Source organism: Pyrus communis, chromosome 3 (genome assembly GCF_041283825.1).
Source record: "Pyrus communis isolate YQ-2024b chromosome 3, ASM4128382v1, whole genome shotgun sequence".
NCBI classification, from domain to species: Eukaryota; Viridiplantae; Streptophyta; class Magnoliopsida; order Rosales; family Rosaceae; genus Pyrus; species Pyrus communis.
In genome coordinates this window covers 9,046,992-9,069,029 of record NC_142567.1, presented here as the reverse complement: position 1 = coordinate 9,069,029, position 22,038 = coordinate 9,046,992, and the positions used below count along the sequence as shown (strand labels likewise).

At 39.3% G+C, this 22,038-nt stretch overlaps 1 protein-coding gene and 1 pseudogene across 1 annotated transcript; one reads left to right on the top strand and one right to left on the bottom strand.

The window, feature by feature from the left end:
* Positions 1-2,370: 2,370 nt before the first annotated feature.
* LOC148697872 (uncharacterized) lies at positions 2,371-8,399 on the bottom strand. The gene is made up of 2 exons (XM_088690238.1): positions 6,962-8,399; positions 2,371-2,441 (listed from the first exon to the last, which is right to left on the bottom strand). The coding sequence occupies exons 1-2, from the start codon at positions 8,382-8,384 to the stop codon at positions 2,371-2,373; spliced, it is 1,494 nt and encodes a 497-aa protein (XP_088546364.1). The 5' UTR covers positions 8,385-8,399.
* A 2,891-nt stretch (positions 8,400-11,290) lies between these two features.
* On the top strand, positions 11,291-13,253 carry LOC137715534 (putative receptor-like protein kinase At3g47110; annotated as a pseudogene).
* The last annotated feature ends 8,785 nt before the right edge of the window (positions 13,254-22,038 follow it).

The following is a 22,038-nucleotide window of genomic DNA, read 5'->3' as shown; positions in this document are numbered from 1 at the left end:
TGATTAACTTGAGATATAATTGCATCAAAGAAGCCAGACTAAATAGGTTAGAGCCCTAGTCGTAGTAACTGCAAAAGCATCTGCAGTGCACCAAGAAAAGTAGGAAAATGTTTTTTATACCCTCGATTTCTTACTATGTATTGATATGCTGTAGATTTATTTATTCCATCCTAGAACTTAAGCAAAGCAAACAAAATATTGTTGATTCGTATGATTAATAGACAAATGGAACGGGATGCAATATTAGAAGGGGTGATGTTTGATATTGATTCTTTAGCTATGCATTTTGATTTTTCTAAGTTTGGGTTCGTTCTTCCTAGAAGGTTACTTTGCTGCTCACGTGGTGGCTTCGTTTGCTACCAAGCATGGTGGAAAGTTTCTTTAGGATGAGATGGGCCGGATTTTTTATATTCTTACAGTTGATGCAAACCTTGTCATTTGGCTTTAATAAATTTCCATCTTTTCAACAAAAAAAAAAAAAAATCATCTTTTTAGTCAAAAAAAAAATATAGGAAAAAAATAATAATAAATCAAAACAAATTAGGGAACTTTAACGAAAAGCTCCCCGGTACTGTAAAATCACATTTTTACACTAAAAAAGTCAATCCTGATACTATTCATTTTAACCTTAATTTTATCCTTATCATTAATTTTTACACTAAAAAAGTCAATTCTGGTACTATTCATTTTAACCTTAATTTTATCATTATCATTAAAACTTAATTTTATCCTTATCATTAAGTTTATCCTTATCACTAAGGATAGAAAGAACCAAGAAAATGCTCCACACTCCAATGGCATGCACGGCACTCCCTTGGATGGTAGATTGCACAAGTCCTTCTCTCTTTCCTTCCTTGCTTGCGGCACTAGGGTGGTGTAGGGTGAATTGTGGTGTTTGATGGCTGAAAGTATGAATGAATGAATGAGTGAGTGGATGATTTAAATGTGTGGCATAAGGTTGTTTATATAGGCTAATTATGCACACTTAGTGAAGGAAAAGGATTGCACAATCCCATGGAAAAAGGGTTAAGTCTAGGTAGAAACCAAAGGGGAATGGGATAGGTAGTGCACGGCTAGGATTAAGGGTCTTCTAGAAGGGTAGGTGAGGCATACTTGTAGGGATAAGATAAGGTGTTCTAGAAAGAGTGTTTAGGGCAAATTCCTAAACCTAAAGGGAGAAGGACATATGATATAGGTGTAGAGGAAGGATTGCAATTCCTAAATGACACACCCCGACCGAGATCAGGGCGTGCTGGCCGTCACCCGAAGGTGACGTAACCATGTGCGCGTGCGGAAGCTAATAAGAAGGTAATATGAAAGTACGAATAATTAAAAACCTAATAGCATACAAAGTACTAGTGTATGTGAGACACAATTCAGAGCAAGTCTACAACAGTCCAAAAGGAAAAGATACGATGTATGTACACCCGAAGGTGACCCTACAATGGTGAGTGTCTGTCAGAAATGCCGGGACGCCCTCTGGGATAAACCACCGAACTTGCTAGACCACTAGAACCTGGAGGGGCGCAAAAACAAAAGCGTGAGTGGGCAAAAACAAAGCTCTTTGAAAACTCTTTAGCAAAATACATTCTAACCCCTCGCCGTAAAACCTGTATACTTCCCAGAAAATGAACATATATACGTATGTATAGGTACGTCAATCATGCTTCACATATGCCATTTATGCTCCATAATATGCCATTCATGCTCCAGAATATGACACAACAGAATCTCATAATCAAATGTAAATGCTCAAGCGTAATTCACATCAATCACATATAAACTGGCAGCCGGGAGTCACCTAACGTGACCTGTACGGCTGTAGATAGAGCTCCACGCTCAACTCAACATCTGAATCTGCACACGAGTCGGAACCACCTAACGTGGTCTGTACGACAAGACTGGGTGTAATATATATACGCTCTAGTGCTACGATCACGTGAAGACTATGCGAAGAATCGCAGTCACCTACGAGTCGGAACCACCTAATGTGGTCTGTACGACAAGGCTTGCACCTAACTTGGATCCAAGACGAGCGTGTGGTGCGGGTGAACATCACGTGAAGGACTATGCCCTGGCCCTGGGCGGGAGCACTAACACCGGGGTGCAGATTATGAGCTCTCTAAGCATCTCAAACTACTATTGCATAATAAACAGGAATGCATAATAACGTGAACACCGCTTACCTGGCACTCACCTGTGCGTCCACAGCAGCAAATACACATTTATATATATATGTATGCCACTACTAATACATGCGATGATGCGTAAACAACATTCATATGATGCATGGCATAAAACAAACCCTTTTTCCATTTAATTTCTGGGAATTAATATGTATATAGGTATATACGGAAAACAAAAGCCCACTCACTGGTAATTAGAAGGGTCGTAGCCCCCCTGCCTTGAGTATGAACGTTCGTCCTCGGGAAACGAATCACCTATACGCAACAAAGTTACGAAAACATTAATTTAAAAGCACCTAAGCAACTTCTCGTAATAACTTCTCATACATTGCTCAAATTGGACAATTGAATATACCAATGTGATCTACACAACCTCAGGATCACACCCATATTTTTAAAATAATTTTTGGACCACGCACGCGCCCCCACGCGCCTGAACAGTCACTGACCCACGCGCCCCCACGCGCAGTCACGTGCACTGCACACTGACGGCGTCAACTGACGCCGTCAGGAATATTCCGTTAACCTGACGGAATATTCCCTAACTGACGCCGTCACTGCCGTTAGGAATATTCCGTTAAACTTAACGGAATATTCCCCTTCCTTCTCCGGCCAGTCGCCGTCGCCGGCGCCGCCGCCGTCGCCGGCGCCGTCTCCGGAAAACTGGGAAAATTTCAAACCTTGTTTTCTCCTTCGTTTTTCAACCATTTTTCACGATTCAAAAGCCAAAATGAAGCTTAGGACTAGTAGAATCACGATAGACTAGTTTCAAGGCCTAAAAATTGCTAGATCATACCTGTTTTCAAGGTCAAAACTCGGCCAACTTTCGAACCTAGCCTTCCCGACGTCCAAACTCGTCCAACGAACTACTCCCAAGCTCCTAGGAACCTCACAAACACCACTACAAGCTTAGAATTTCCTAAAACAAGCTAGATTAATCTTGCATGAACAGTGTTCAAATCGGACCTCGTCGAAACGACGTGAAAACAACGATATCCTTACCTGAAAATGGCACCACTGGACTCCTCTCAGCCTCACGAGCACGGTGGTGGTCTTGGTTTCTTGATTGGTGAAGGTTTGAGTGTGTTTGTGTGTTTGCAGAAGGAAGAAGAAGAAGAACTCGGGGAGAGTGAGAGAGAGACAGGGAAAAGACAGAGAAGAGACAGGGAATGAGGGAATCCCGGGGGAGTGAGACGAGGTGTAGGAGTGTGTGTGTGTGTGTGTGGTCCTACACACCACACAACACAAAACTACACGTAAAAATAACAACTAGGGGTAAAATCGTAATTTCAGTGTACGTTTTAATAATCCCGGGACGGGATGTTACAACCTACCCACCTTAATAGAATTTCGTCCCGAAATTCAAAACAACTAATTACACCCCTAACGGTCAAAGAACAATCTAGGATATAAATCCCTCATCCTATTTTCCGTCTCCCATGTCGCTTCTTCAACCGAGTGATTCCTCCACAAAACTTTCACCAAATTCACCGTTTTGTTCCTCAGAACCTTCTCTTTCCAATCCAAGATCGTTAACGGTTCCTCGTCGTACGTCAAATCTGGATTTATCTCTAACGGTTGAGGAGGTATCACATGCAATGGATCGGCAACATAGTGTCGAAGCATAGACACATGAAAAACGTTATGCACTTTAGCCAACTCCGGAGGCAACTCCAACCTGTAAGCTACCTCACCAACTCGTTCTGTGACCGTGTACGGTCCAATGTACCTGGGACTCAACTTTCCCTTCTTTCCAAACCGCACAACACCTCTCCACGGTGAAAGCTTCAAAAATACCCAATCTCCGACCTTATACATTCTGTCCGTAGCATGTCTATCTGCTAAACTTTTCTGCCTGTCCTGAGCTGCTTTCAGGTTAAATCTAATTACCTGAACATTTTGAGTAGTCTCCTCGACAATCTCCGGACCTACTAAGACTCTTTCGCCAACCTCTGACCAACATAACGGAGTGCGACAAGATCTACCATACAAGGCTTCAAATGGCGCCATGCCAATGCTCGAATGGAAACTGTTGTTGTAGGCAAATTCCATCAAATCCAACCGCTGGTGCCAAGCATCACTGAACTGTAACACCGATGCTCGTAGCATATCTTCCAAAGTCTGAATAGTTCTCTCGGACTGTCCATCCGTCTGTGGATGATACGCCGTACTGTAAAGTAGTCTCGTACCCAAAGCTTCCTGAAAAGCTACCCAAAACTTCGATGTGAATCGTGGATCACGATCCGAGACAATACTTACAGGGACACCATGGTACTTTACAACCCTTGAGATAAACAATTCTGCTAACCGGCTCAAAGAATACTTCTCTCTCACTGGAATGAAATGTGCCGACTTAGTGAGCCGATCAACGATCACCCAAATGCCATCAAAGCCATTATGTGTACGCGGCAACTTGTACACAAAATCCATAGTGATATTTTCCCACTTCCACTCTGGAACGGGAAGCGGCTGCAACAATCCAAACGGCTTCTTTCTTTCTGCTTTAACCTGCTGACAAACAGCACAACTGCTCACATACTCAGCTATCTCCCTTTTTATACCCGGCCAATAGTAAAATGGTCGAATGGTATGATACATTTTAGTTGCCCCTGGGTGCATGGCATAAGCCGAGATATGTGCTTCATCGAGAATTTCCTTCTTCAAATCCACATTACTAGGCACGAACATTCTACCCTCTAACATCAACATGCCATCAGAATCACGAACTCTGAGATCTTGCCTCCTTCCTTGATCTCGAGCTCGAATTAGTTCTTGAGTTTGTTCATCAGCTACTTGAGCTTCAAGCACCCGATCAACTAAGATTGGCCTAACTTGAAAATTAGCAAGTAATGCTACTTCTCGATCTTCTGCTTCTAACCTTACTCCCGTAGCACGCAAGTCCACCAAAAGAGGAATACGACTAGCGTACCATGCATTAATACGGCCATGTGACTTCCTGCTAAGTGCATCGGCTACTACGTTCGCACGACCTGGGTGATAATCAATCGTGCAATCGTAATCGCTGAGCAACTCCAACCATCTCCGTTGACGAAGATTAAGTTCCTTCTGGGTGAAGAGATACTGAAGACTCTTGTGATCTGTGAAGATCCTACACTTCTCTCCGTAAAGATAGTGTCTCCACAACTTCAACGCAAAGATGATAGCAGCCAACTCCAAATCATGTGTAGGGTAATTCGTCTCATGGGTTTTCAACTGCCGCGAAGCATAAGCAATCACCCTACCATGCTGCATCAATACACATCCCAGACCATTCAAGGAAGCATCGCTATAAACCTCGAAATCACCACTATCGTCTGGAAGTGCCAAAACAGGTGCATTAGTAAGACAATGCTTCAACTGCTGAAAACTTTGCTCACACTTATCATTCCACTCAAACTTAACATCTTTCCTTGTTAACCTCGTCAGTGGCAAGGCAATTACCGAAAAATCCTTAACGAATCTCCGATAATATCCCGCCAAACCGATGAAACTTCTCACCTCAGTGACGGTTCGTGGTTGCTCCCAACTCTCCACAGCTGCAACCTTTTGAGGATCAACAAGAATACCTTGAGCAGAAATGATGTGCCCCAAAAATGCGACTTGATCTAACCAGAACTGGCACTTGCTAAACTTAGCATACAATTGGTGTTCCCTCAACCTCTTCAACACCAAAGTAAGATGTCGAACATGCTCCGCTTTGGACTTAGAATACACCAGAATATCGTCAATGAAGACAATGACAAATCTATCCAGGTAAGGCTGGAATACCCGGTTCATCAAATCCATAAAAGCTGCTGGTGCATTCGTCAACCCAAATGGCATAACCAGAAACTCGTAATGACCGTAACGAGTCCTGAACGCCGTCTTAGGAACATCATTCCTACTAATCTTCAGCTGATAGTACCCAGACCTCAAGTCTATCTTAGAAAATACACAAGCACCTCTCAGTTGATCAAACAAATCGTCGATACGAGGCAATGGATAACGGTTTTTAATCGTCACCCGATTCAATTGTCTGTAGTCGATACACAGCCTCAAAGTCCCATCTTTCTTTCTCACAAACAACACTGGAGCTCCCCAAGGTGAAGTACTAGGCTGAATGAATCCCTTATCCACTAATTCCTGTAATTGCACTTTTAATTCCCTTAACTCAGCAGGAGCCATACGATAAGGAGTTAAAGAAATAGGATTGGTACCTGGAAGCAACTCAATATTGAACTCCACATCTCGATCTGGGGGTAAACCAGGTAAATCCTCAGGAAAAACATCAGGGAAGTGTCTAACCACTCTCACATCCTCAATTCTGTTAGGAACGGTCTCTTCTAGCACCACATGAGCTAGATACCCCTGACAACCTTTAGACAACAACTTCTTCGCTCGCAAAGCCGATATAACGCCGTGTCTTACCCCACTCTGCTCACCCACAAAAGTAACTTCAGGTAATCCAGGACGGTGAAACGTAACTATTTTCCCGTAACAATCAATGTTGGCACGATAGAAGTGCAACCAATCTGTGCCCAATATCACATCAAAATCGACAATATCTAACGGGATAAGATCAGCGGGCATAACAACACCTTCTACTATCACTGGACATCCTGGGTACATACAATCTACAACACATCTCTCTCCTCTAGGCATTGCGAATTCTAAATCGTACCCTAGAGGTGTGGGGCGAGGTTGCGTCAATTGAGCAAATGTATGAGAAATAACGGAATGTGTAGCTCCACAATCAATTAAGACTCTAGCAAAATAACCAAGAATATTTAACGTACCCATAATCAAGTCCGGGTTGTTCTGAGCATCCTGCAGGGAAATATTGTGAATACGCCCCTGGCCCTGCTGTCGTCCGCCACGACCTCTGCTCGCATGAACACCGCGACCTTGAGCTCTACGCCCCTGACTGGGCTGACCCATCTGTCTCGAAGATCCTGCACTACTAGTGGCATTCTCACTCTGCTGATATTGTCCTCCTTGGTACCACTGAGAACCACCAACTGGAGCTGGAGGATACGGCATGTAGTTGCTGGGATATGGGGGATAACCACCTTGTGAATACGGGTCCTGGGGGTATTGATACGGTCCCGGGGCATAGGGAACAGCATCACCCTGATAGTGATAGGCACCACCTCTACCTGCTTGACCATAATTACTCGGACCCTGGATTTGCCGAATCGGTGCAGGTGGCGGCATAAAGGTCTGCTGCGGCTTCTGCTGCTGACCCTGGGGACAATTCACCGCTCTATGTCCCATCTGTCCACACGTGAAACAACCACCGCTGCCACGTCTGCACTCGCCGAAATGTCGGTTATTACATCTATGGCAAAATGGAACTCGGTTTCGGCCACCATCACTTTGTCTCTGGCCTCGAGCACCTCCATAAAACCTACCTCCACGTCCTTGTCCAGAGGCACTGAAACCACCACTAGACGAACTTGAACTTGCACCACCCCTTTTAAAGTTCTGAGTTTGGCGAGGCCCCAACGATGTTTGACCTTTTCCTTTGTCGTCTTTCTTCTGATTACCGTTTTTCTCTTCGTCACTATCACTTGACATATTCTCTGAGTCCTCTACCCTCAATAGTATTTCATAGAACTCCTGGTAGGACTCACAGTGAGTAGTAGTCACCATAGAACGCCATTTCTTCTTAGTGCCCAAGCGAAAACGACGAAGCATCTCCGCCGGATTACCAGCGACATCAGGATAGTAACGAGACAAATCAGTGAACTTACGATAATACTCGTTAGCCGTCATCTTTCGCTGTTTCAACTCAGTGAATTCCTGTTTCTTACGGTCGATATACTCAGGGGGTACAAATCTCCTTTGAAACACATCCTTGAAAACATTCCAATCGGTCCTCTGAGCTGGAGTCAACATACGAAGTTCTTGCTCCCACCAAGCTGCAGACTCCATCTCCAGAAACCAAGAGGTTGTCTCAACCCACCTTTCCATAGGAAGGTTCCCCTGGTTATGTAACACACGAAAAGTCTTCTCTATGTGTTCCAACCAACGTTCTGCGCCTTCATGACCCTCATTACCTTTAAACTTATCCAACTTCAGGTTATACATGGTCTCCAGAGGAGTCCTCTGGGGAGGGCGCATCACTGTTTGAAGGGCTGTAGCAATCACTTCCCCCAACTGAGTAAGATCAGGGAAATTAGGCTCGTCTGAGCGACGTGGTTCCCGACGAGGCGGCATGATTCTGACAGAAGACACCAACTATTAGAATACTCACAAAGACACAGGACTGCCAAATCTAGGCTCTGATACCAAGCTGACACACCCCGACCGAGATCAGGGCGTGCTGGCCGTCACCCGAAGGTGACGTAACCATGTGCGCGTGCGGAAGCTAATAAGAAGGTAATATGAAAGTACGAATAATTAAAAACCTAATAGCATACAAAGTACTAGTGTATGTGAGACACAATTCAGAGCAAGTCTACAACAGTCCAAAAGGAAAAGATACGATGTATGTACACCCGAAGGTGACCCTACAATGGTGAGTGTCTGTCAGAAATGCCGGGACGCCCTCTGGGATAAACCACCGAACTTGCTAGACCACTAGAACCTGGAGGGGCGCAAAAACAAAAGCGTGAGTGGGCAAAAACAAAGCTCTTTGAAAACTCTTTAGCAAAATACATTCTAACCCCTCGCCGTAAAACCTGTATACTTCCCAGAAAATGAACATATATACGTATGTATAGGTACGTCAATCATGCTTCACATATGCCATTTATGCTCCATAATATGCCATTCATGCTCCAGAATATGACACAACAGAATCTCATAATCAAATGTAAATGCTCAAGCGTAATTCACATCAATCACATATAAACTGGCAGCCGGGAGTCACCTAACGTGACCTGTACGGCTGTAGATAGAGCTCCACGCTCAACTCAACATCTGAATCTGCACACGAGTCGGAACCACCTAACGTGGTCTGTACGACAAGACTGGGTGTAATATATATACGCTCTAGTGCTACGATCACGTGAAGACTATGCGAAGAATCGCAGTCACCTACGAGTCGGAACCACCTAATGTGGTCTGTACGACAAGGCTTGCACCTAACTTGGATCCAAGACGAGCGTGTGGTGCGGGTGAACATCACGTGAAGGACTATGCCCTGGCCCTGGGCGGGAGCACTAACACCGGGGTGCAGATTATGAGCTCTCTAAGCATCTCAAACTACTATTGCATAATAAACAGGAATGCATAATAACGTGAACACCGCTTACCTGGCACTCACCTGTGCGTCCACAGCAGCAAATACACATTTATATATATATGTATGCCACTACTAATACATGCGATGATGCGTAAACAACATTCATATGATGCATGGCATAAAACAAACCCTTTTTCCATTTAATTTCTGGGAATTAATATGTATATAGGTATATACGGAAAACAAAAGCCCACTCACTGGTAATTAGAAGGGTCGTAGCCCCCCTGCCTTGAGTATGAACGTTCGTCCTCGGGAAACGAATCACCTATACGCAACAAAGTTACGAAAACATTAATTTAAAAGCACCTAAGCAACTTCTCGTAATAACTTCTCATACATTGCTCAAATTGGACAATTGAATATACCAATGTGATCTACACAACCTCAGGATCACACCCATATTTTTAAAATAATTTTTGGACCACGCACGCGCCCCCACGCGCCTGAACAGTCACTGACCCACGCGCCCCCACGCGCAGTCACGTGCACTGCACACTGACGGCGTCAACTGACGCCGTCAGGAATATTCCGTTAACCTGACGGAATATTCCCTAACTGACGCCGTCACTGCCGTTAGGAATATTCCGTTAAACTTAACGGAATATTCCCCTTCCTTCTCCGGCCAGTCGCCGTCGCCGGCGCCGCCGCCGTCGCCGGCGCCGTCTCCGGAAAACTGGGAAAATTTCAAACCTTGTTTTCTCCTTCGTTTTTCAACCATTTTTCACGATTCAAAAGCCAAAATGAAGCTTAGGACTAGTAGAATCACGATAGACTAGTTTCAAGGCCTAAAAATTGCTAGATCATACCTGTTTTCAAGGTCAAAACTCGGCCAACTTTCGAACCTAGCCTTCCCGACGTCCAAACTCGTCCAACGAACTACTCCCAAGCTCCTAGGAACCTCACAAACACCACTACAAGCTTAGAATTTCCTAAAACAAGCTAGATTAATCTTGCATGAACAGTGTTCAAATCGGACCTCGTCGAAACGACGTGAAAACAACGATATCCTTACCTGAAAATGGCACCACTGGACTCCTCTCAGCCTCACGAGCACGGTGGTGGTCTTGGTTTCTTGATTGGTGAAGGTTTGAGTGTGTTTGTGTGTTTGCAGAAGGAAGAAGAAGAAGAACTCGGGGAGAGTGAGAGAGAGACAGGGAAAAGACAGAGAAGAGACAGGGAATGAGGGAATCCCGGGGGAGTGAGACGAGGTGTAGGAGTGTGTGTGTGTGTGTGTGGTCCTACACACCACACAACACAAAACTACACGTAAAAATAACAACTAGGGGTAAAATCGTAATTTCAGTGTACGTTTTAATAATCCCGGGACGGGATGTTACACTAAACCTACAAGGAATGGTGTTTATGCGGCATTCAAATGGATAAAGCTTCTAGAACTGAAATAGGTGTTTAAATGTGTAATTAATCCCCTCTAATTAGCTAGATTTAAGTCCTAACCTGATTTGGATAGGATAGGATAAGATAATGTTAGAGTTAGGAAATGATAAGGTTGGTTAGGATAGGATAAGATAAGGTTGGATAAGGTTCCTTATTTCTTACTTCTTCCTTATCTTCTTTGCATTTGGACTTCTTCCACCAGATTTGTAGCCTTTCCTAGCCCTTCTTGACTTCAATTTCGTCCATACTTTTTACTCCATGGTTAAGCTATCCAATCCATGCCCAAAAATGCTCCAATTAGCTTCAAAATGCTCTTTCTTGCTCCTTTTGCCATTGGGACCTAAAAACATACGAAAATAGCTTAAAAGACTAAAATAAATAGTAATTAACTCACTAAATGCAAGGAAACAACATAACTAAGTAGCATAAATATGCTTCTATCATGTATTTGAATGATAACGAACTGCGATGACATATCCCATATGAACTCTATCAACTAAACAACCTATCCGAGTTACGTTTGGATGGTAATCAGCTCTCTGGTTCTATTCCATCCTGCTTGGGTACTTTGTCAGTAGCTCTAAGAAGTCTATCATTAGGTTCCAATTTGTTAACTTCTAAAATACCATCTTCCTCGTGGGAACTTAAGTATATATCGTACCTGAACTTGTCATCCAATTCTCTAGTTGGACCACTCTCAAAAGACATCCGAAAGTTGAAAGATGTGGTGGATATGGATTTATCAAATAACTCGGGAAACATTCCCCGTAGCCTTGGAGGTCTTCTGAATATGATTAATTTCTCCTTGGCAAACAATAAACTTGAAGGCCGTATTCCCAATTCATTTGAAACCATGCTAAGCCTAGAATTCTTGGATTTGTCCAAAAACAATCTATCTGGAGAGATCCCAAAGTCATTGGAAGCACTCATGTATCTCAAGCATCTGAATCTGTCTTTCAACAAACTCCAAGGAGAAATTCCAAACGGCGGTCCTTTTGGAAACTCTTTGTTGATTCATTTGTATCAAACGGTGCACTCTATGGTGCTTCCCGACTCCATGTTCCACGGTGCAAAAATAGAACAAAAGTTAAGCCAAATTGGAGGAAAGCTAAACATATCATCTCAGCGGTTATATCAGTAATACTCCTAGCGGCCGCTGCATTGATTCTGATACTACGCAAGAAAAGGATTGTCGAAGTTGTTAGAGAAACTGCCTCGCTACATCAAGTTCTTTGGATAAGAGTTTTGCACCTAGAACTTTTAAAGGCAACAAATGGATTTCATGAGAGTAACTTACTAGGCACCGCCGGGGGGGGGGGGGGGGGTGGGTTTTGGCTCAGTATACAAAGGAACACTTTCAGACGGGATAGATATTGTTATCAAGGTTTTCAATTTACAGCTAGAAGGGGCATCTAAGAGTTTTGATAAGGAATGTGAAATGCTAAGCAATATCCGTCACCGGAATCTTATTAAAATCACAAGTTGCTGCGATGAACTTGATTTCATAGCCCTGATACTTCAATTGATGCCTAATGGAAGCCTCGAAAAGTGGTTGTATTCTCCATACCGCTCCCTGACTATCCTGCAAAGGGTAGACATAATGAAAGATGTTGCATTGGCACTAGAATATCTTCTTCATGTTTACTCGATACCTACCGTTCATTATGATGTGAAACCAAGCAATATACTACTAGATGATGATATGGTTGCACATGTTGCTGATTTTGGCATTGCAAGACTCATCGGAGGTGGAGATTCGATGACAGAGACCATAACCTTAGCCACAGTTGGATATATGGCTCCAGGTGATGTATTTTCTCAATTTTGTATATTTGGTCTTAGTAGGAGTTACAATTTTCTTTTTATCACATATAACTAAATTCACATACAAATGTTGCAGAGTTTGGGATGGAAGGAAGCATTTCGACAAGAGGGGATGTGTATAGTTTTGGTATTGTACTCATGTGAGACATTCACAAAAAGGAAGCCAACAGACGAGATGTTTGTTGGGGAAATGGATTTAAAGCAATGGATTGCAGATTCATTATTTCCAGATGCTGCAATAGGTGAAGTCGTGAATGCCGATATACTTAGGGCGGAGGAAGATAGTGATTTCATGAGCAGGAGGGATTGCTTATCATCCGTTATGAGATTAGCTTTAGCTTGCTCTGCAGCATTGCCGGGAGAGAGGATTAACATGAAAGATGCTGCAATCACACTCACCAAAATCAAGACTAAGTACTTGAAGGACTGTGGAGAAGTGAACTCTTAGTTCTTTTTGTCCTCTATATTTTCGGATCCATTTTCTTATTGTTGTTTTCAATCTGCAAAGACTACATTATTTTCTCATGGTGATGGATATGACAATATGACGATATTCCTAAAATTGAAACGCCGTACCTGGATTTGTCAATGCAATGAGACCAGTAGTATCAAAATTGCAATTCCAATTATTCTTCCCACATTTGGTAGTAAAGCATTCAGTTTCTACGCCCAACCAAATCCGTTTCAAAAATTTACAATTCCAGCTCAAGAACGCCTGTAATGGGACAAAGTTATTTCAGTCAACATATCAGGAAGTTACAAACTTCTACACATGCCCTTGTCAAAATATTATAGGGCAGTGAGGCTGCTCCTTTAGGTAGTTCAATAAACTTACTGTTAAGTTGGGTTTTTTGGCTGCTTTACCAATTTGTGCTCATCTTTTTAACAAAAGGAACGAAGTTACTCCAATTTTGAGCCCTAAAGATCTTATCATTCATTCTTAAATATGTAAATGATCTTACTGCTTCGGCCTGAGAATGGTAATAGATAGCATGTATTTGCCATAAACCAAATTGCAGGAGAAAAGCAAACGCGTGAATACACATGACAGAATGGGCAAAAGAAAAAGTGGTTAACTAGCTGTCAGAAGCCATGTGTTTCTAGTTATATGACATTTACAATATCCAATATATGTCTAACATAAATAAATGGTACCTGGAATTTTCTTTTGTTATTGAGGAAAGGATGAATTTACCCTGTCAAATCGTTCCATTGGTATTTCTCCCGATCAAATGTACCCTTTTCTTTGAAACACTCCAGATCTGGTGCAAATCGAATCATGTTAGATTACATTGGAATTGTATAATATTTTAAATATACAATAAACAAAGCATGAGGCCAGACATATTATAGAAAAAAGCCATCAGCAAGCCACCACTACCACCACCCAGCAGTGTAAATGGACAAACCCTGCCAATCCAAAGTAGTAAGATATTGATATATGGTATAGTGATGCATTTCTATATTTGTTTTCTATTAATGTCGAAATTGTATTCCAAATTTCAATAAAACTGAAAATGATTATTGATGAACTTGTCATATGTTTCTTCTTTATTATCCGGGCAAGACTAGCGCCTAGCGATTTTTAGAACATTGCTCCTACATGAACTTTTTTGGTCCACCATGACCTTATTTAATGTCATCAGTTTAAGGTAAGAAATAGTGGCAAAACCTCTTTGGTTAGCCATGCATTCTGCACATCCACACAGACAATTTATTATTCAAACCCCATTAATATACACCTTGACCCTAATTAATTTAGGGGTGTGCTATCCACACATCCCATTTTACTTTTCACACACCCCTTGATAATTTCAGTTCGTTGATCTTCTTCAATTCAACTGATCCGACGATCGAAAATTAAAAAGGTGTGTGAGAAGTAAAATGAAGTGTGTGGATATCACATCCCTTAATTTAACCACACACCATGTCCTCCTTACCCATTAATTTTTTTTCCTCTTCCTTACCCATTAATTAACTGACCACAAATGTTACTTTCAAAGGAGAAATTTTTCTAGGTACCGGGTACACAAGATAGCTGGTGTTCCCCACGAATGGCACATGAGACCTAGGTTTCTTCTTTTTATATTTCACATGTTGGCACTTGAGTTACCATCTTCCTATTTAGTCCTTAATCCCCAACTTTTCAAAAAATAAAGTTAAATAAAACACAGAACCTAGGTTCTCGTTCTGGGTCTTCGACCTCCACCCCACCCCACCCCACCCCACCCATCTACCCTTCACCTCTCTCTTTTTCCCTTCCTCTTCCTATTTTTAATTCTACTCCTCCCTTACGCCGGAGAAGGATCTTACAAATTACCAAGGACACTCCTACGCTTCGATTTGAGATCGGTGACTGCAGATCTGAAGGTCGGAATTGTCGTCAATCATTCTCGAGCACCATGTAAAGCTAAGAATGGAAGAGGAGAAAGGAAAAAGTAGGAAGCGAGAGAATTTGATGGGGTTTCTCAGATGAAAATATCAACTTCGATGGAGGTGTGCGGTGGTTAGGTAAGTTGTTGGTGACGCAGGGTGGGTTATGCTGTGAGAGGGAGGTTGATTACTAAACCTGGCAATTTCTTACACGACCTGTTAACACGACACGTAAACGACACGAAAATAACGGGTTTCGGGTCAACACGATAACTAATCGGGTCACACGATAATAACCCATTAATAACGGGTCCTTAACAGGTTTACACGAGAGTGACACACGGGTAATCTGTTTCGACACGATAAGAAAAATGCTATTTTGATGATTTTAATTTTTTAAACTACTATAAAAAAACTTACTATAAAATGCAATAGATATAATGAATATGTATATATTGTTTATTAATTATTATTCTATATAAACTTTAAATTTTAAGTTTTATTTATTTATTTATTTTTATAGTATATTATAGGCAAAGATTGAGATTAAAAATCATAAAACACATTAAAAATAAAAATATCAACTAATATAAAAATACCAAACACATAAAAAAATTATAATAATTAATTTCCCGCCTAATATTTCAAGAGTTTCATCCATTTCCCACCTAATGTTTGGGAAATTTTGCAGCCTATATCCATCCATTTCCTGCCTAATATTTAACCCAAAGAAACTCTAAGTGTTAGTTAATGTATCGTTTTGATGGGATACGCATCCTATGAAACAAATTTCAATAATCCAGCCGTCAAACTTATTTATATATGCTTCGAGATCGCATACGCCAAAATTTGCAAAAAAAAAATATTCAGAGATCAAGAAATGAGACAAAACTTTTCAACGGTTATAAACGAAAAATCACGATTTAACGGTTGTTTTAACTCTGATTTTGATGATTTTTTACAGCTATACTCTTTGACCCTATATGAATATAATGAATGAATTCGATCTTCAATTTAAAATATTTACATTGGTGGATACCACAAAATCTTATGTTATGCTTGATAAAAGTATAAATAAACTCTCAAGTGTTAGTGAATTTATCATTTTGATGGGATACGCATCTTACAAAACTAATTTCAACGATCCAACCGTCAAACTTGTTTATATATGCTTCGATATCGCATACACCAAAAATTGCAAAAAACAAACATTCAGAGATCAAGTAACGAGACAAAAAATTTTGACGGTTATAAACAAAAAATCACGATTTAACGGTTATTTTAACTTCAATTTTGATGATTTTTTACAGCTACACTCCTTGACCCTATATGAATACAATGAATGAATTCGATCTTCAATTTAAAATATTTATACTAGTGGACACCACAAAATCTTATGTTATACTTAATGAAAGTATAAATAAACTCTTAAGTGTTAGTGAATCTATCATTTTGATGGGATACGCATCCTACGAAACTAATTTCAACAATCTAACCGTCAAACTTGTTTATATATGCTTCGAGATCGCATACACCAAATATTGCAAAAAACAAACATTTAGAGATCAAGTTATGAGACAAAACTTTTCAACGGTTATAAACGAAAAATCATGATTTAACGGTTATTTTAACTCTAATTTTGATGATTTTTTATAGCTACACTCCTTGACCCTATATGAATACAATGAATGAATTCGATCTTCAATTTAAAATATTTACACTAGTGGATACCACAAAATCTTATGTTATACTTGATAAAAGTATAAATAAATTCTCAAGTGTTAGTGAATTTATCATTTTGATGGGATACGCATCTTACAAAACTAATTTCAATGATCCAACCGTCAAACTTGTTTATATATGCTTCGATATCGCATACACCAAAAATTGCAAAAAACAAACATTCAGAGATCAAGTAACGAGACAAAATATTTTGACGGTTATAAACGAAAAATCACGATTTAACGGTTATTTTAACTTCGATTTTGATGATTTTTTACAGCTACACTCCTTGACCATGTATGAATACAATGAATGAATTCGATCTTCAATTTAAAATATTTATACTAGTTGACACCACAAAATCTTATGTTATACTTAATGAAAGTATAAATAAACTCTTAAGTGTTAGTGAATCTATCGTTTTGATGGGATACGCATCCTACGAAACTAATTTCAACGATCTAACCGTCAAACTTATTTATATATGCTTCGAGATCGCATACGCCAAAAATTACAAAAAACAAACATTCAGAGATCAAGTAACGAGACAAAACTTTTCAACGGTTATAAACAAAAAATCATGATTTAACGGTTATTTTAACTCTAATTTTGATGATTTTTTACAGCTACACTCCTTGACTCTATATGAATACAATGAATGAATTCGATCTTCAATTTAAAATATTTACACTAGTGGATACCACAAAATATTATGTTATACTTGATGAAAATATAAATAAACTCTCAAGTGTTAGTGAATCTATCGTTTTGATGGGATACGCTTCCTACGAAACTAATGTCAACGATCCAACCGTCAAACTTGTTTATATATGCTTCAAGATCGTATACACCAAAAATTGAAAAAAACAAACATTCAGAGATCAAGTAATGAGACAAAACTTTTCGACGATTATAAATGAAAAATCACGATTTAACGGTTATTTTAACTCCGATTTTGATGATTTTTTATAGCTACACTCCTTGACCCTATATGAATACAATGAATGAATTCGATCTTCAATTTAAAATATTTACACTAATGGATACCACAAAATCTTATGTTATACTTGATGAAAGTGTAAGTAAACTCTTAAGTGTTAGTGAATCTATTGTTTTGATGGGATACGCATCCTATGAAACTAATTTCAACGATCCAACCGTCAAACTTGTTTATATATGCTTCGAGATCGCATACGCCAAAAATTGCAAAAAAAAAAACATTCAGAGATCAAGTAAAGAGACAAAACTTTTCAACGGTTATAAACGAAAAATCACGATTTAACGGTTATTTTAACTTCGATTTTGATGATTTTTTACAGCTACACTTCTTGACCCTATATGAATACAATGAATGAATTCGATCTTCAATTTGAAATATTTACACTAGTGGATACCACAAAATCTTATGTTATACTTGATGAAAGTATAAATAAACTCTTAAATGTTAGTGAATTTATCGTTTTGATGGGATACGCATCCTACAAAACTAATTTCAACGATCCAACCGTCAAACTTATTTTTATATGCTTCGAGATCGCATACGCCAAAAATTGCAAAAAAACAAACATTCAGAGATCAAGTAATGAGACAAAACTTTTCGACGGTTATAAATGAAAAATCACGATTTAACGGTTATTTTAACTCCGATTTTGATGATTTTTTATAGCTACACTCCTTGACCCTATATGAATACAATGAATGAATTCGATCTTCAATTTAAAATATTTATATTAGTGGATACCACAAAATCTTATGTTATACTTAATGAAAATATAAATAAACTCTAAGTGTTAGTTAATGTATCGTTTTGATGGGATACGCATCATATGAAACTATTTTCAATGATCCAACCATCAAACGTGTTTATATATGCTTTGAGATCGCATAGGCCAGAAATTGCAAAAAACAAACATTCAAAGATCAAGTAACGAGATAAAACGTTTCGACGGTTATAAACGAAAAATCACGATTTAACGGTTATTTTAACTCTGATTTTGATGATTTTTTACAGCTACACTCCTTGATCCTATATGAATACAATGAACTAATTTGATCGTCAATTTAAAATATTTACAGAAGTGGATATATATCACAAAATCTTATGTCATGATGATCTATGAAAATTGAGAATTTTGTAAAAGGAATAACATGTAAGCTTTGATTTCCATTGGTAAGGTTACATGGTCATTTAGATTTTTAAAACCCTCCAAATCTCATGAACAATGTTATTTATTTTAGTGAAAAATTAATAAAATTAATAATAATTATTGTAAAAGTGTGAAAAATGTAATCACTCGTAATAAAAAGTTTTACAACTTTCATTAAGGGGTCAACTCCGAAATTTAGTGTGCATATACTGATTTAGTATTATGTTTTACATTTTTTTGGGTTAAATTATGTTTTTCATTTTCATTTTTATTGATTTAAAATATATTTTTCTTAACGGATAACGGGTCGGGTCATATTACCTGAAAATATTAACGGGTTGATTTCGGGTCGGGTCATATTACCCGTTTACTTTAACGGGTATTACACGACACGACCCGTTAAGCTATCGGGTATGACACGAAAACGACACGAACACGAGAAACACGACACGAATGCCAGGTCTATTGATTACTTTCAATTTTTGTTTCACTAAGGGTAAATTAGGAATTCTGATTGACAAAAAGTATACTAGTTGACATTCTGTTAATTAAAAAAACTAGGTAATTAGATGTCTGGCTTTTATTGGTTAGGAACACCAGCTCAATTGGTGTACCTAGTGTAAGAATAGCTTGCATACATGATTATCAACTAACACATAGAATCACAATTAACCAGAGTCAATACTAACACACAAATTTAAACACACACCTAACATACAAATTTAAACATACACCTAAGGATGAAGAAGGCATAAGACGATCGCACAACACACATGATACACTCTTCCATTTCATCCATCTAGCTTGTATTCTATGGCTGAGATCTCAATCTAATTATTCGTTCTTTTGTAAGATAGATCCAAGATAATGATCTAATTCTTCATTCTTTTGTAAGATAGATCCAAGATAAAGAAAGTGTTCACTCTTTGGTACTTCTTGATCTTCAATCTTAACCTTATCTCATTTGGACCCTATTCTCATTGAACTTGCACTACATATACTATGTTTTTGACCTACCTAGGTAAAGACCTCTAGATTCCAACCCTTCCCGCTAAAGGTTAAGCTTCACATTTACTCCCTTATGCATTTCATCTATCAGCTTTATACCATCTGCGAAAAGCATACACTAAGGGATATCATCTTGAATATGTCATATTAACTCGTCCATTACCCATCCAAAAAGGTAAGGACTTAAAGTTGAGCCTTGGTGTAACCTTATGGTTATTGTTGGAACCATGTTCGCACACATCCATGAACAGAGGTAAGAACCCAGTCGGACTAGCCCATGATCTCCGATGAGGGGATAATATGGTTGATTGGGGTGTAATTGAATCCAGAAAGGACTGCCTACATATCTTCGAGAAGGAGAATCAAACCACAAGTGTAGTTTTATGAAAGAATGACGTGGGCCTTCCTTGACGAATAACCTATGGTGGGGCGTTGGGAGATGAGTTTTTCATAGATGCGTTGGTAGACGGCGGTGTGAGGGCCTCTGTTAGTCATAGAGAGAACAAGTGTGTAGTGGCTCTCTAGGGAAATATGTGAATATAGGTGGATATATATATATATATATATATATGGTAGTCTTGTAGAGAATAAAGCGGTCGTCCTAGAGAGAGATCGAAGTCTATCCTACTTCGAGAGAATTAGATGTCCCCCCTAATAATACCCAGGCTAGTGTATTTAGAGGGATCTTAAGAGTTCTTGTAGGGAAAGTAATGTTCATGAGTTCTTACTGTAGTCCTTGCTCTAGAACACATATTGATTATTATTTGGATACATGCTACTCATACTCCTTTCCTCTCTAGAATCCTTCAAATAATTTTTCTTGAGATCCTATCATATGCTTTTTCCAAATTTATAAAGACCATGTGCAAATCTTTTTTTTTTAATCTCTGTATTGTTCCATTGACCTTCATAAGAAATAAATAGTCTCCATTGTTGAGCGCCTTGACATGAACCCGAATTGATTCTCTTAACCCATGTGTTGCCTCAGTTTATGCTCAATTACTTTCTCCCAGTCTATGCTCAACCATCTGCTCATTTACAACTTGTCATTAACTACCAATTGTCAAAAATGATTTATCCAAATGTAGAATATAAAGATGGAGGAGGATTTTCTCCCTTCCTAATCTCTCTCCCTTTCCATCCTCTCCTACTTAAATAGTTATGATTAGGACATGTAAATATCTTATATTGATTTTTTATAGAGACAATAAGACAAAAAGCAAAGCGTGGGAGGAAGGAAAGGGATGGGAATAGGAGGGGAAATAATTCTACTCCTATAAAGATTGCTCGTGTTAAGACAAGCCTAAGTTCAATATGTCACAATCTTAAACATGGGACATTCGTAAACAAAGAGAAACTAATTGCCACATTGCATAATGGAAATAACGAATATGGAATTGCCCAATTTTATAAAAGAATTGCTATCGGCACTCCAAAAATCTCATCTTACCCTTTAAACTTTTAATAATTAGAAAGAAAAATGTATTTGTAAAAAGTATAGAATGAAATTTTTGAAATGCTAAGAAAAATTTCCTTTATAAAAGACATAAACGTTTTACCTTATGTAGTGATTTTGCAAGTGTGCTGGCATGTGAATATACAAATTTAGCTGGTCATTTAGCTAGTTTGTTAGATTTTAATTTTAATTTTAATTTTTTGTTCAAGTAATACAAAGGCCTCATTTAGTTAGGGGTTGGAAATGCTCAAAAGCTCGTTGTGACTTTTAGTTTTAGGCCCTTGGTGATAAAAACCAAAGATTTTCATGGGCCACTGACTGACCAACTTGTTACTCCCGGTAGAAACATTACCTTTATCCAAACATAGTTCAAAGATGCGTCTTATGACTGGTTTCTCATTTACAACACCGGTTCACCACTTGGACTTCACCCCTGCTTGTTGTAGCTAGGAGAGGGATCATCTCTGGATCCCTTTCATCAAGTTCTCTCCATCAACTAATCTGGGCCTTTGAAATTTGATTCAATGGCTAAAAACAAGGATCCACTTTAGAAGTTATAATAACTTTAGCTGTTGGATCAAATTTTAAGAACCCAAATTGATTGATGAGAAGGACTTGGTGGAAGGGATCCGGAGATGATCCCTTTCCCTGTAGCTATAAATTCACTTGACTAGATAGAGGGACACACACACACACACA